The 16,583-nt window shown below is 41.2% G+C and overlaps 2 protein-coding genes across 8 annotated transcripts in view; both read right to left on the minus strand.

The window, feature by feature from the left end:
* Positions 1-11,780, minus strand: part of LOC113012877 (glutamate receptor-interacting protein 2-like) — a 33,289-nt gene extending 21,509 nt beyond the window's left edge. For 2 of the 7 annotated variants that reach the window (XM_026153292.1, XM_026153289.1), the window contains exons 1-7: positions 11,323-11,777; positions 6,046-6,126; positions 5,253-5,391; positions 3,376-3,521; positions 2,434-2,517; positions 2,250-2,325; positions 1,420-1,565 (exon numbers count right to left, since the gene is read on the minus strand). In XM_026153292.1, the coding sequence (XP_026009077.1) occupies positions 1,420-1,565; positions 2,250-2,325; positions 2,434-2,517; positions 3,376-3,521; positions 5,253-5,391; positions 6,046-6,126; positions 11,323-11,500 (850 nt within the window). In that variant the 5' untranslated portion in view covers positions 11,501-11,777. Of the gene's footprint in view, positions 1-1,419; positions 1,566-2,249; positions 2,326-2,433; positions 2,518-3,375; positions 3,522-5,252; positions 5,392-6,045; positions 6,127-8,861; positions 9,431-11,322 lie in introns of those variants that run through there. The other 5 variants (XM_026153288.1, XM_026153287.1, XM_026153291.1 and 2 more) reach the window with 5 other exon arrangements.
* A 1,604-nt stretch (positions 11,781-13,384) lies between these two features.
* On the minus strand, positions 13,385-16,521 carry rpl32 (ribosomal protein L32). Its single transcript, XM_026153296.1, has 4 exons — positions 16,457-16,521; positions 15,772-15,872; positions 15,482-15,663; positions 13,385-13,550 (listed from the first exon to the last, which is right to left on the minus strand). Exons 2-4 carry the CDS (start codon positions 15,865-15,867, stop codon positions 13,421-13,423), a joined length of 408 nt encoding a protein of 135 aa, XP_026009081.1. The 5' UTR covers positions 15,868-15,872; positions 16,457-16,521; the 3' UTR covers positions 13,385-13,420.
* Between the last annotated feature and the right edge of the window lie 62 nt (positions 16,522-16,583).

Here is a 16,583-nt window from a genome sequence, read left to right on the forward strand (position 1 = left end):
AGCACAACCAGTGTATTCTAGATCTTAGTGTTTTATTCGTTTCCTAAATGTATTTTTCTTGTAATTGTGAATCCTGTGGCTGGTCGAATCTGGAGCCAGCAGGTCTGAATCCTTAGATTCCACACACAGGATATGTGTGAATATGTGTCAGCTGTCCTTGGTGACCTGCCCTGTTTTGCATAGAGCAGTTCAGAGTGTGCAATCTTGAGAATTAGTCACTATGATCACATTGAGGTTATAATTAGGTTTGTAGTCATGCAGTGTGTTACTGAACTTAGAGATATAGCTTTCTACTTTTTACCCAACAAAGAGGATGTTTGGTAGAATATCAGTTGTGCTGGATTCTTTTTGTGTCCTCAGGCTGACTTATGTTTGGTGTTTTTTTGTTGTTTGTTTTCCTTTTTAACTCCATTATTGTTTTAAACTGAGCTTAACAAAATAAAACTGCAATTCCAAACTTCTAAAAATAATGGTGGTATGTACCATTTATTGCATTATAGTCCAACCATAACTCACTTAAAGACACAATATCATGAGGGAACACACTTAAGTCAGCGTATGAACACGACCACAGGCTGTATGCAGGCTTTGAACAAGCTCCATTTTTGCAAGTCTGAGAAAAATAATCCTGGTGTAATAAAGGTGACTCAACTAAAACCCATTACTAACTGTGGCATGTGACCAAGAGTGAAAGACGTGCATTGTGGGAAATGTAGAATCCAGGATTTTTTGTCAGGATATCCTGATATCTGCTGCTTCAACTTATTTATGTAAGCTGTCATTATGAACACTCCAACTCAATAGAAACACTAAATCACAGAAGTGCTTATTAACCTTGTTTAAAACACACAAAAGACAAAAAGTAATAACTAATAATGATTATTTTATGGGGGAAACATTGTGCTATAACAGCTTTTAGTGTGTGCTTTGATATCAGCATTTGATATCATTTGGGCAGGTGAACAGATTATTAAGGGTACTGGGGTTGTTGGATAGCAGAGGGACATAACTGGGACAGACTGATACTATCAGTACAATCAATATAATCAATACACTGCTTTGAAAACTTCCCATCTTTTCTCCTTAAATAGCATCACCAAGGATTAGGGGACATGCAATATAATATCTCCCTTTTGCTCCAACTTTTATTTAGAAAGAAAATGGTACAAAAAAGCAACATGTTTAAAATTTTTTTTTTTTTAGCAGTCATTGTTCGGGAACAGACAAACACATTTTCATGAAACAATCGTGTCCCCTTTCCCAGTGTGCTCTCGGGCCGTCTCCAACACAGTCACTCAGATCCACACAGCCAAACGGCCACATGATTTACCCTCAGAGCAATGCTGCCCTATATGCCTCCACATATTCCCTGTGTGTGTGTGTGTGTGTCTGCTTGTGTGTGTGTTTGTGTGTGCTCACCCATGACAGAGACGTCATACTCAATCAGGAACAGAGCTTCCTGGCCGCTCTGCATTAACATGGTCAAAGCGTCAGCGTGCCTCTCCCGGCTCAGAGGCATCCCATCTATGCTCAATACACGGTCTCCAGCCTTAATAGTGCCCTCTCTGGAGAAGCACAGATGGATAAACAAAGAACAAAAAACAAAACATAAACAACCAGCATAAGATGCTTTTACAAGCAATCGTGCACCAGTCACAGTAGATGATTAAGCAGTTCCACATGAATGTTTCCTCCCAGGTGAGATGAAGGATAAATGAGATAAACAACCGTTAAGTCTTTGACGGTGAATTATGTTCACTCCAGTGTTTAGTGCTCGCAGTTTTCATGTGGGAAAAAAGTGCAATGTTACATTAGCCTCAGGATGAGCGCTGGCCTTTCTGCTTTGAAGATAACATACTCTGTATGTGTCAAAGCCACAGTTTCACAGAGTGGCTTGAATATATGGTAATGAGGAAGAAACAAAAAAGTCTGCCGCACACATACAAAATCGTTTCAACATTATTTTAGGTGCATTATTCTAAGGCCTAAAAATCAAATTCCACCTGAACAGCAAATGTTTTAATAGTAAATTATTAAAACACATCTATTAGGAAAGACACATACACAGTACAGATATATGCATTCATGCATTCGTAGAGTAATGTGAAAAGCTCACTCATGCATTCTCAAGACATAAAATGCAGGCAAGAAACATGAATGGCTACACTTGTAATGCATATAGCCTAAAGATATAAACTCTGTTTCCAGTAGACATCTATCTTTGTCCATATCTGTGTCCTTATCCTTACCTATCAGCCGGACCTCCAGGCCTGACGCTGGTCACCACCAGAGGACGAGATCTGCGCCAGTCTTCATGGAAGCCTCCTGACCCAAATCAGAAAGGAAGAAAAGAAAATCAGAGCACACAGATCAATGGAAAACTATATGTATTAAAGGACTGGAAAAACAGAGAAAAACATTCTAGGCACCCACCTCTCATGACAAAACCAAAACTGTTGCCCTCCTTGTGTAAACACACCTCGATGCTTTTGGTTATGACTCCTGAGGGGTTCTGGACTAAGAGTAAAGCAGAATTGACAAAATGATTAAATAAATACTAGCAGTACAAAAGGTTTGTCAAAAGTTTGATTCCAGTATAACCTGAAATGTTGAATTTAGAAAGTTGATTACTTGGTAATAGGTGAATAACTTTATGTGTTTGACCTTCTGGTTTGCAAACAGAGCACTGCCTGAGGACCAGGTCAGCTTCCCGTAGAAACATAGTAAGCATTGATTTGATGATTTTCATCCTGAAAGTTCAAACCGAGCCTGATTTGGCAGATAGGTTTTAGGTTACGGCTGTTCTTTTAATATAGCAGAAATATTCATTAAGAGCAGCTGTGCTTCACGCGTGCATCAGCATTAAACATCTGTTCAGAAATACTTTTTCTCAGTAAGCGCTGATTTGGTGGGTTGCTTTTAAAAAGATGTCAGGATGTCTGGATCCAAACATGTAGAAAGGCCACAGTGCAGATGAGTGTGGAAGTGAGGGCTGAGCCCTCTGGCAGTGCAGTGTCCTCATCATGACCTGCATCATTTGGATGTCCAGAGATCTTTCTCCTTTACTTTTGCCAATTATCATTCATTTCCTTCCTTTCAGGAATTTAAAAACTTGTCAAACTAGCCTTTGAATTTAAACCTTCTTCATGTTTTTGTGTGTTGACCTAAATACTCTGTTTTACTCATAATAAGCAGGATAAAGAATGCTTTTGAAAGGCAACTACATTTTTCTCCTGTTCTTGCATTTTAGATTTTTGGCTGCAGACCAAATATTTGAAAATAAAAATAATTTGCATTAATGATAAGCATTTTCATACTGTCATCTCACACAACTCTTTCCATCTGCTAAAACTGTGAATCAGACACACCACCTACCAAATGGAGGCAGTTCATACTCCACTTCCAGCACAACTCGCTCCCCAATGTTCTTCAGCAGGCTGATAATCTCATCGTGACGAAGCTTTGACAGATTGATGCCATTCACTGACTTGATGTAGTCTCCTACATTCAGCTGGTCACTCCTGTGGAAAGTCATAGACAAGACATACGATTAGGATCGGCATTCAGTTACTAAGTGGACAAAGCAGGCAGCTGTTCTGAGTCAATCCATGTTTGTTACCAAAGTTTAAAAATTTGCACCACTAATGTGCAATATCAGCTTTTGGCTGCATTACTGTGTTACTTAATACGTGAGGTGAAAGGTACAAATATGTTTAATGTAAGAGAAAGCTGTGAAAGCTTCAAAATGAGAATTATCAGAATATTGGGGGGAGCTCATTGCTTTGGATTTATAACTCACTACAGCCCTCACCCTGAGCGATTTGTAATCAGCGAGGTGAAATAAGGTTCTTGGGGCGATTGTGGCTCAAGAGTTGGGAGTTCGCCTTGTAATTGGAAGGTTGCCGGTTCGAGCCACGGCTTGGACAGTCTCGGTCGTTGTGTCCTTGGGCAAGACACTTCACCCGTTGCCTACTGGTGGTGGTCAGAGGGCCCGGTGGCGCCAGTGTCCGGCAGCCTCGCCTCTGTCAGTGCGCCCCAGGGCGGCTGTGGCTACAATGTAGCTTGCCATCACCAGTGTGTGAATGTGTGTGTGAATGGGTGGATGACTGGATATGTAAAGCGCTTTGGGGTCCTTAGGGACTAGTAAAGCGCTATATAAATACAGGCCATTTACCATTCTGAGTGGCTTTCAGTGCATCATCCCTTTGTGAAAAACAAACAAATAAAAGTGAGAAATAAACTTCACAGAAAAAATCATAGTTGGTTTTCTGTTTTTGTTGAAACGGTTATGATAATTGGATCCGACATGCATCAGCAGTAAGCCGACTAACATAGTGAGCCACCTGTGCAAAAAGGAGAGTGGATGCTGGAGCAGGTTGGCTGAAAGCCTCACGTCTTCACACACTGACAGAGATGATTGTACATGGTGTCTGACATGTGACATTCTGAGTCAACACGAGGCTCATCAGAGAGCTAATTAATTAAATAGATGTTCTGCCCTGCTTGCCCTTCTCACCTTTAGGCTACTGACAATCAGCACTGACAGCAGTAAGAGAGATGTCTCAACCGGCAGAGCTGAACGGCCTGTCGCCTGGTCCAGTCTCGTCACACTATGTCTTTGCCTGTCGCTCTCCTGTCTGCCTGTGTGTCTCTCCACCAAGTAAATTAACTAGCACTTCCACACAAGCATGAACTCGGCTGATGGAAAACAAGCTGCTCGGAAGAATTAGCACTGTGTCTGCGTTTAAAACCTCCTTGGATTTGACGAGTGATGGCATATTTGGCCAAGACATTTTCAGAGGGGCTGTGTCATTCTCACAAATCTGTGTGTGTGTGTGTTTCACTGTGGTCACATGCTGCTTAATCATCATGAAATGTGAGTTTTCCAATGAATTTTCTTATCACATGGCTGATGTTGGGGAAAATTAGCTTTATCTTAATTAAACAATCTTTGAGCACAAAAAGCACGCTCACAAAACATTTATATTGAGTTATCACCACAGTACAGAAAATCAAGCATGAACTGATCAGAAATAGAGATAAAATTTAAATCTGCTCTTGGACATAGCTCCATTGATCCTGTTGGGGTGTCACTCTGGGTCAAGCTGATCTAACACATTGCCTACAGCCCTGCAGTTAGTGAGACGGTGCAGTTTTGCAACATGCGCACGTTGTCAGGGGGCAGAATAATAAGTCCGGGCAGCTTGGTGTGGTTGCCAGGTTTTAAATGCATCACGGAGCAGAGATCTCACCTGGCAGCTAGCCCACCTGGCCGTAGGTTTGACACTCTGGGCTTGCCATCCTTATCAGACCCTCCGGAGATGGTGAGGCCAAGGCTGCTGCCTTCCCTTTTCATCAGATCCACGGTGGTCACTCCTCGATACTCTTCTGCTGACAGATACAGACGCAGGCACAGATCTGCAGTCAGCATTAGCTTCTGCTTGACAGAATCACCCTGTCTGAGGGGCAACGAAAGACTCTTTCCCTGAATCTTTCACAGAAATGCTCTCTGACATAAGACCTCCTACTTTATTTTCTCAGCCTCCTGTCTTCTCCTTGTTCCTTCAGATCTCTCAGTTAATCTTTGTGAAGAGTTCAGAAGGAGGATGTGGAGAATAAAACTGGTTTTATTCAAACGACTCTACATAAGGATTGAGAAAAGAAATGCATCGAATTCATAATAAAGAACAAGCTGGAAATTATCTGGCCTGTCAACAATTGATGGATATGTGCTTATGTGTCAACGGAGAACTCATTCTGTCTTGCGCTCCACATTGTGCTGTGCTTTTAAATCAGTCTGCAATGTGTGGTTTTACTACCAATGACAGGTTTGCAACACAAGCAAATATTTTACCTTATCCAAGCATTCAAAACAGTGCAACTTCAAGCAAACCGCAGGACGTAAACGGCTCTACAGACAAGCGTCTCAATCAAACATGGAGTGATGCTTCCTCTTCTTGGGGACTCAGGTGAATTGAGCATAGTAGCATGAATCAGACAACAAACAAAGTAAATGATGTAACATCAGGTTTGAGTGTATTGTACCTGAAAGGCTGCGCCTCCGAGACGAATGTGATTGGTCAGTTGCCCCGGACTCTTTGCTTCCCTTTGAGTATGGTCCTTCATCTGAAGAGACAGTGTGGTGATAGGATATGTAGGGAAATGCTGCAGCAGAAGACTAAATGAAAACGACTGCCCCAATGCACATCGTGACAGCAGCCCACAGTAAGGGGTTTGAACTTCACCCTCTGTCATTGAGGAGCTTTTGCAGGGAAACACTACAGCCAAAAATACTTCTGTCAGGACTATCTGAGCTAGAATGGTCACCTCAAACTCAGGACCTTGAAAGGTCACACCACTTTGTTTCCCTAACAATCATATTAAAGGGTCAAGGAATTAAAATAGCTAGCCCCTGTCTCCAGCAAGGACCTTTAAAGACCTTTAATTTAACACAAGGATACATTTGCAACAAGCAGCTACTACAGCATGGGAGCCTTCCTGAAAGAACAGCATGCAGTTAATGGTCTGTTCATGCATAGAGAGGAAATCATCATTTCATGTCATTTATAGCAGCTGTCAGATAAAGCTAGGGAATGTGCTCTGCAGAGCAAGGTAGTTTTTATTCTTAACCCACAGTGGGACTCAGCACTGGACCGTCCTCAGATTAGTGGAGCAACTGCCCAGCCATCTGAACCTGAAAGCAGCCATGCATCCATGTCAGCAGTCGTAGTGATGAGGAAACTGACTTGGCATTTCGCTAATCCTGTTCATTGCGGATTAGCTTTTTCAGCTGTCCAGCACAGCGATTGAACATCACATTACAAACTTGAAAAATAGCTGTGCCAGGTCCACACTTGGATGAGATGAGTGGAGGAGAGCATGTTGCTGCTTTTCATATGACGTGCATCAAACTGAAGTACTCACAAGCAAGAGTCTGGAATGATGACTGCGTTAGTACTGCAGAGTGGAGACACTGGTAAGAATCAGTCCTAACACATTAACTGCACAAGCTTTTCAAACCGCTGGACGGTGAAGTTAAGTATTTTTGATTGGTACATAGTTTTGGCAACGCGCAGCCCCAGAACTCTTGAAGGGAACTGAGGTGCCATACATGTTTTTAGATTTAGGGTGATTTACACTGTGTGAGAGTGTCACAATAATTACAATATTCATCTGAACAAACATCCATAAATCTGTCTACACATCATTGAGAAGGCAAACCGTGGTACTCTGCTGGGGAATCATCATAAATGTACATTTTCCTCAGTATTAAATGTAATGAAGCCGTGGTTTTCGCGAAATCCATAAACACACTGCAAACGACACCTGCTGCTAAAAGCTCATTATGCATGCTTTTTAATGGTGCCAGATGTAAACAGTCACAAGAAAAGCAGATTTCAAGTTGTAGCCAACTTCAGGGCTCACTGAAACGTGACAATGTACAAAATGCAAGTGAGACAGAGGATAATAATAGACAAAAAAGAAATCAAGTTGAACTACATATATGTACTGTATGTCCATATATGAGAATGCCTATGAGAATCAAATATTCATGTATGATCTCCTCTCATTTGCTCTAGGTCAGAAATGAAAGAAGTAAGTAAGCTTTCAGGCTTCAGATTATATCAGTTTGACAATGATCTACTGACAATATATTGGTTTGACATGAAGAATGTCATTTCATTTAGTCTGACATGTCTTTTTTGTTATCTGCACTGATTTGCAAAGACTGAAGTGCTTGAAGGGCATCAAACCCACCGCTTTATCTCTGTCCACACCGAGTCACCACATCTGTCCAACTGAAGCTGAAGCCTTCGGACAGCTGAGAGGCATAGATCCTTTGTCATACCTTTACTGACCTGAAACCTTCAGGCAGCCGCGGGATACGAGAAGAAAATCCAGCCTTCGCGTGGACACATCCGCATGAGTCAAAGCTTAACTAGACAAATCTCCGTCTTGCACGTTATGGCGATTTGGAGAATATGCACAAGCATAACATTGTCATTAATTTACCTCACGTCCCTGCACAAGTCCTGTGTCCAGTAGCTTTGAGGCACAAAGCACACAAAGTGAGTGACACATCGCAAACATGTTAGGCAAGGCAAAAGCCTCGTAACCACACGGACTCCTGGGGGCCCTGACGGTCCAACAGCTGTCATTGCTGTCAAAAGGCAACACTGGCTCTGGGTTACACAGACCCAACACACCGCACGTGACTGAATGCTACTGTACCATCAAGCCATCCTCCAGGCATCCTGCTTCAGCTTTGAAAAACCAGCACCCAAATCAAGAGCCAAAATTAAGATTGGGATGGTGTTGATTACCACTATGAATCCTCTCAGTTCTGTTTCTTTAGAGGAAACTTTTTAAGGGTATGACTACTCCTCCATCTGAAAGACCTGGTGACTACAAATAAGATTCTTCCTGCATAAATATTTAGGGAGTTGATTAACTTCCGAATCAATTAAGGGCACTTTTTACTATCCTAGAATGTAGGTTAAATATGTGGGCGGTACTGACTGACAATGAAATCATATTGCTATTTTCAGAGGTGAAACTTTATTTATAAACTGGGCCCTTCCAGACCCAGTTTATGCTGCTATATCTGCCCTAATTACACATGACAGGATGATATGCAGAGCTGGTGGCTGAGTCCACTGACATTTAAATCTCTCGCAATCTATTACTGCTGCATTGCACGCACTGTAATGATTCCACCATCAAATTCATTTGCATTAAAGCTGAACAGATTTAAGACCGCAGGGACGTAGGCACCTCTCAGAAGTGACTGTCTTAAATCTTCTATGGCCACACAAAATCTGTACCCTTTGACTATGAATGTCAGAATATGTTCCTCTTACCAATGCTGTTCTTGGTGTCTCTCCTCAGACCACAGAGCATGGCTGGAGTTAAATCAGCGGAGCCACCCTCTGGAAGTAACCTTGCTGATCTTTAGTAGTGGGCAGAGAGCTGTGGTGAAAGTAGGCGACCCAAGAGACCAGATCTCAGCTGCTTAGAAAAAACATCTTTCTTCCTTCATTCCTGTGCATCAACTCCAGCATGTCCTTAAATTTTGACACTATCCAGGAAGGTCTGGAGCTCCAAAGGGCAAATTTTGATCCTCACTACCTTCCTAAATGATTATTCTAAATGCTCACATACATCTAAAACTACTATCTGCCAAGCTGTGCTCCTTCTATAAAATCCAAAGCAGGGAGAGAAATGGTTCGTGTCCTTTTCTTGCCATTTCGCTGTTGTCCCGTTTTTTTGCGCTATTCTTACTAATCGCTCGTCTTTTTTCCAGAGGATTTATCATGCCCTCTTCATACACTCACATGAGCTCACACACAGCCCTCTCATACAGAGCTACAGCGTTTGCTCTCCCCTCTCTCTGTCTCCCTCTCTGCCAGAGGGGTTCAGTGAAGCAGGCACACACGATAGTCACTCCCTCCCCTTTGCCAACCCCCACACACACATAGACAGACTCTTTATCCACTTCCCACCAAGTCAAACACATTCTCAGCACACACATAGAGTACACACGTTCAGATTAGACACGACAAAACTGCGCACACCCCACACACTCAACTCTCGGAACAATTAACACCACCTGCACATTCATTGTCAGACAGTGTCACGTTTTTCTCACATGGAGACAAAACCGTTTTACAGAGCTTGTGTCTACACAGTGCTCTTATCTTCTCTCTTTTTCTCTCATGCACGCACACGTGCACACGCAGCATATTGGAGGAAGCATATGTTAAATTCCTGTGAAGAACAGCTGCCTGTACATCTTGCAGTTGTTGCTGCTTCTAAATATTATGCAGTCGTCAAGCACAGTCGACATTCAAACTGCAATCGTGATAATAAGTGAAATATATTCAAACGGCAGTAAAATAGGAACACGTTAAATCTGAGCAGCTTAATGAAACTGTGAAATCTGTTTCCTCTGAGGCCTGACATCTCATGTTTCACCCTCTGAGGGGTTAAAGGACCCTTTGCTAATCCTTCAGGGGCCCTCCACCCAAACACGAAGGGCCCATCACTGCACCTGTCTGGGCATTTGTCACGCACAAAAACCTCGGCGCCTGCCACTTCCTGACCTGCGCTGCAACCACTATCAAAACAAACCCCTCCTTCAGCATCACTGGCAGCTCCTCGAAACCTCATCAGCCTCTGTTTTTGGTCCAGTGCAGATCGTTTTTGTCATCACTTTAGAGGCAGATTAAAAAAAAGGGATAAAACCAAAATACATAAAATTCAGAAGCTCATAAAAAACATTAGACCCTTTGTTCCAAAGCGGCCTTTTGCCCACATGTGTAAAGTGATTACAAACAAACATTTCCATGTTTCTATCCGCTGTTTTGTGGAGCCTAATTAGTCAGCTGTTCCAGTGGACACAATACTCTTTGGTGTAGATGATTTCCTCTGAGACTTTTGTCCTTAATACCCCATTTACAGTGTGAGCGAGTGTAGTCTTTCAGAGCGAGACTAATTAATTTCCACCAGAATAAAGAGAATTGGGAGATGGAGCAGTCTGTTGGACTGATAAAAACCTCTGGGAACCGACTGGCAATGTTATAAAAATGGACTCTTTTACATTTGCTCTAGACGATAAATCAACATAATTGCTGTAGCATTACTGACAAGGTATTGATTAGTATAAGAGTGCCCTTTTTTTTTTTTTTTTTGTGACCTTGGCATAAAAACAAAGATGTGTGATATTCAATATTTGAAAAAAAGAAAAGAAACTGGTGCAAAATATTTCGTGATCTCAACAGACATTGGTGTGTGACTGGTTTCGCTGTTCGATGCTGATCCATCTCCATTTACGTAGAGAAACCCTCACGAAAGTGCCTACATTTACTTCACATGACCATATTCCAGACAGGAGGCCGTGGAGCTTAACCTCAACATCGATCAAACTGACCACACTGCCATCTTATGGTTATCAGCTTCAGCTGCAAGTGAAAGTGTGAGGAGCGAAATGACTAAATCACTTGTCAGCCAGCACATATCAGTGTGAAGAAAAGGAGCCAGAGGAAACGCGTGTCCCACACATCACACGCCTGCGTTCCTGTTCACCTCTAAGAATCATCATCCAAGATTTTCTTCAAGCGAATGTTCAGTTTCACAGGTCTCAAGCATGCTCACACATTTATGTTTGACAGGCCTGCAGCATAATGTACATGAATTAAAGAGTGTTGAAGGTTATATACAGAGTTAAACTTGCGTAAGTATTTTGTTGGGATTACAAGATAAATTCTGGATACTCCATAGAAGTCTTGGGTATCTTGTTAAATATTAAATGTCAGATTTTACCTTTTGTCCTTCCTCTGATGACACCCAGTCGACATCTGAGAGAAAAGGAGAACATCCTTCTCTTTCCTCCTGCAGACCGGCTGCCTTTCCTCAGGGAATCTGTCTGAGGGAAGGCGAAGAAGAGCTGTTTGGAAGTGAGGCGCCCTTTTCCAAACGTGACCCTTGCTGACATGTTCATTTTCTGAGCAGTGAAAGGGAAAAAATAGATTCTGTCCTCTTCCTGACACTCTCACCATCTCTCAGACGTTGCAGTGTCTGCCTGCCCTGCTGTTCTCATGTTCTCCTCTCTTTCTCTCTGGAGAACATCCAGTCCTCTAAGGTGAGTCTTCCAGGACACTCCACAAACAGGTGCTGGTTTCGGAACGAGGAAAGCTTCAGATCCAAGATTCTGCTTGTTTTTTCCAACCATAATTGGTAACTTACTTCCACATCCTAACAGCCACAAGCTGACTGGCCAAATAAATGTTGTGTTTTTGCTTCTCTGGCAATGTCAGTTTTACGGGAACAGATGGCAGAGGGCTCAGGGCTGTGGGGCACAGCTTGTCTGCCAGAACGCAATGGAAACTTTCTCTGCAGGGATCCGGCTCTCAACATCATCAAGCAGTACACAATCTGAGCAGGCCAATTCAAGCAATGCCTTTTGATTACATTGTCGTTGCTCTATTGACACAACTTAAGTAATTACATGAGTGTGTCAGCCGAGGCTTTATCAGAACATATTCATCCACGTTGCCAAACTGACTCTAAGCTCCAAGTTAACTGGTCCAAAACCAGTCAGCCAATACAAGTCAGGTGGTAACTGTTGGCTTCCTTTCTATACAGAAGGCTTGAAAAATGTCCTTTATGGCTGAGAGAGCTTTTAGTCAGAGATAATGTCATCAAGCTTAATTTTGGATTAGGCAACACATATGAATCTTTACAGAAAGGCTTGTTATGAACTTGCTGTAGCAGGTTTAACAAATTATGTGTGCTTCTTTTACTTATATATAGCAACAGAAATCCCAAAAAGCCTATGAGTACACCTCACGATAAAACTAAATAGCAATACAAAATGTTTAGGGTACCATTTAAACTACACTGACATGACTTTTGTTCAAGTTCTAAATAATATCAAATTGTAAAAAAACAAACCTTATTAAACAAACCATTAGGTTCACTTTTACATCTGTATTAGAGAAGGTTTTTAAGTACTCCTTATTTGTGTTACACTGGACTTGAGTTCATCCACTGTCTGAAAAATCCATATTGGCTTCTTTCCCTTCAGCTGGAATCTCATTTGATTGGTTATCCCTCACAAACAGAAGGTTGAACAGCAAGAGTTGACCATGTAAAGGGCATCCGTTCTCATTTACATTATGCTCAGCATAAAAAAAAATGCCTGAATTAGTCTGAAAAAGTCTGCTCTTTGCGGTCATAAGATTACTTGTACATATATTCAGATCATCTAAATCTTTGGACACCTTAACACAAGAATCACCTGTCTAATCTCCCTGTGTCAAAAACATAATATTTATGATTTTTAATGGTTTACGAGTTTATAAATTCAGGATGTCTTTAAGAGGAGGTGGTCTTAAAACAAACATGGTACCACAGGTAACTGCAGTTTGGGTTATTTCACAATGTAATAAGAGTAATAACTGTCCATAAGTTCTGCCCTCCTCTGTTTAAAGTGCAGGTCAGTGCTTCTCTTCAGGTATCTTGCCCCTTTTGTTCTATTCCATTCACCGACAGGGTTTGGTAAAAAAAAAAAAATAATAATAATAATAATAATGTTGCCCAGGGAAAATGAAACCAGCTCTCTTGGGTAAGCATTTCTTATCATTTCCAGGGAAAAATAAAATAGCTCTTCCTTCCACGAGTGATACTCCTTTGAATGTAAGAAATAAACCAATTTTTATTTTATAAATGCACATTTGACCAAATGTATGACCAAAATCTTGGTACTAATTTTGATCTTTATAGTATTACTCCAGGTTTAAATCGGTTTCATATATTCACACGAGTCTTTTTAAAAACAGCCAATTAAGTTCAAAAGTGGAAAAAAAAAAAGATCCAGAAGCCATTTTCCATTTTTAAGTCTTTATTGTGAATAACCAGTTTATTCGTTCTCCTCACTCCTGAGCCTGGCGTTGGGGTTCGTGACCTTAATTGCCAGCTGAGCTGCCCTCTCCACAATCAGCTTCCTGTTCTTGGAGGAGACATTGTGGGCAATCTCGGCACAGTGAGTCCTACAGAGGCACAGAATCACATTCGGTTAGTGAAAAGGTGTCTTCAAGGAAATATAAGCAACTGACATGTGACATTTTTGTATTTATCCCAAATAAAATAATTATAAAGAGTTTATTTAGTCTGTCACAATTTCAATAAGCACAAATTCAATCACAACTTTATGGACATTAGCAAGATGTCAAAATGTCAAGCATCAGGATTCAGTCCATGTTCTGGCAAAGACAATCCTCTGAAAGTTGTGCCACAAATTACGTGAAAACTATGCAGTTGATCTGACCCTCATCTTTACTGACCAGACTATCATCTCTGTGGACTTATGCTTACACCTGCTTCAAAAAATAAGTTATTTTTAAAAAGAAGACGTGAATGAGAAGAATCAAACTGCTCCCTTGAACCACAAACCATATGCCTAAAGTTTGTCTGTCCAATACAGCTGAGAAACTGGGGTCCACATCCTCCCGTAGCAAACAGTCTGAGCACTATTAGGGTTCTCAACACGACCTGTCCTATGGGATCAATTATATGCCTTCTGAATCAAACTAACTGCCGAAACACTGAGTAATCTCAAAAAAGATCAAGTCTCTGAAAACAAGCTAAGTGGCTTTATTATAGGTTTAAAATCTTTTTGATAACCAGAAACTGTGTACACGTACAATAAGAAGTGAAATTCCCGCTGTGTCTGACCATGGGAGAACTCCTAGCATTTCAATGTAGGTGTTTAAGTGTTACAAACTTCTTTCCTCTAAACACTGAACCCTCCACTCTACTTTGAAACAGTGACCAAATAAACTTTGACAACAAAACATATATTAATAGGATGTTGGGAATTCAGTTATTGTGGAGGTACATTGACAGTCAACTTCCTCATACAAGATCTTTCTTTTTTTTTTTTAAATGACATCTGTATTTCTGGTTATCAGACTGTTAGGTTATTATATTAGTCTCATGAACTAAAACCACCTTTAAAAAATATTATCAGGGGATGAGTGGTGTCTTTTCTGGCCATGGCCTAGTTACAAAATTAAATATCCTAAAAAAACAAAACAAACAAACATCCATTCGCTTCTGCAAACAAACAAACAAAAAACAACAACAACAAAAAACAAATTTGGGGCTCATATAGTGGCTCAATCCTTCCAGCGTTTGGTCTCACTTGTTGAGGTTTGAGACATGGGACAAAAGTATGCAGCTACTTCAACATACTGGAGGCAAAAATGTCATTTTAAAAGTCTTTGAGTGGCGACTGATCAGATAGGCTAAGGGTAAAGATGGGGCTTAAAAATTACAGTCCCCTGTTATTTTTCTTAGGTAGAAGGCCAAAAATTGTCAAAAGCAAAACATCTTTAGGAGGTAATACTAAACCAGCAGCAACTTTCACCAGAAAAATGCCAAGATGACTGAGAATGGAAACATCACTCACTGTTGAACCAGTCAGTGCAACTGCAAACTTTAAATATATGAAATGCTCATCGTCTTTTGCACACATATCTCAGAAAAGTCATCAGCACTATAACATGATAAGTTTTACTTATTGGGGTTTCGCTGACTCAAGCAGCACCTTGTGTTTATGGACAAATACCACCAAAATGCACAGGCTTCTGCTATATTAAACCTATTTCTTTACTGTACCGGTACATGATCTCAACATGCATATATGCACAGTCACAGTCTTAGAGGCTTTACCTGAACAAGGAAGACTCCGTAAAATCCTTCAACATACTTTAACTACACAAAAACAATTACTCTAATGTCTCCCTGTAGCCGTCTAATTTAATATAGTGTTTGCATACTTTTAATTATAATAAACTTTTGCACAGACATTGGGGAAAAAACCTATGTATGACATTATTCCAATACAAGCCATTTGGTGCACCATGTCCTCTACATCTACGGCAGCAGTAATCTACATGCATATGCATTCATAACTTACTTGTTGCTCATCAAAAGGACTTCAAGCTCCTTGACATTGTGCACCAGGAACTTCTTGAAACCAGTTGGCAGCATGAACTTGGTCTTCTTGTTGCTACCATAACCGATGTTGGGCATCAGCATCTGGCCCTTGAACCTCCTGCGGACCCTGTTGTCAATACCTCTGGGCTTGCGCCAGTTTTTCTGTAGGGATATGTGAATAAACGTGTAGGTAATATAACTCACTGACATGAGTTAGTCCCCGCAGGTAAACAGTCCAAAACTGATGGGCATCTATGACATGACACTTACCGCGATCTTGACATATCGGTCAGACTGATGGCGGATGAACTTCTTGGTTCTCTTTTTGACAATCTTGGGTTTAGTGAGGGGCCTGAGGGCTGCCATGGTGACTGAGGACAAACCACATGAAAAGACAAGTTTAGCACAAACTCAACATGCCAAGCCTCACCGTTGCTGCACTATATTCTGTCAATTACAAGCTGAAACAAAAGACAAGCATAGCCTTTATGTCTCAAAACATCTACATCTACTCCGAGAAGTGAGTCTCAAAGCAAACGTGCAGACCATCGTTAGCTAGCGTCTCCGGTAGGCTCAATGTTTAGCTAGCTAGCCAAGCCATGCTACTCTACTGTAAGGATTTCACATGAGTTTGAGGTTAAACATAAATACAATTACGTACAACTACTTTTGTTTTCTGTCACGTATTAGATTTATGAGCAGAATATATTTCTATGAGAAATTTAGTACAGCAGGCCTTTGCTGAAGACTACAACTCCATTTCACGTCGATGGCGCTGCCAGCCGGTAAGTCTCTTTAGCACCAGCACTTTGCTCAATTTAAGCACATTTCGCAAGACAAAACTATAACTCGTAGCCTGTACATATATAATAAATGTCAATGATTCGTGAACCATGTCAGGATGGGCGAATAATGCCCAAAATCTAGCGGATTGTTTCAGATTGTACCAACTCACCCGCCGATGTAAATCCAAAAGGGACTTCGGGGATGGCGGAAGGAAAGAAAAAGGACTTCCGTGAGCATTGCAAAGGATTATGGGTGCTGTAGTCTATCTAAAAAAAACTGCAACATGCTTTTTGACT

Source organism: Astatotilapia calliptera, chromosome 20, assembly GCF_900246225.1.
Source record: "Astatotilapia calliptera chromosome 20, fAstCal1.2, whole genome shotgun sequence".
Lineage (NCBI taxonomy): Eukaryota > Metazoa > Chordata > Actinopteri > Cichliformes > Cichlidae > Astatotilapia > Astatotilapia calliptera.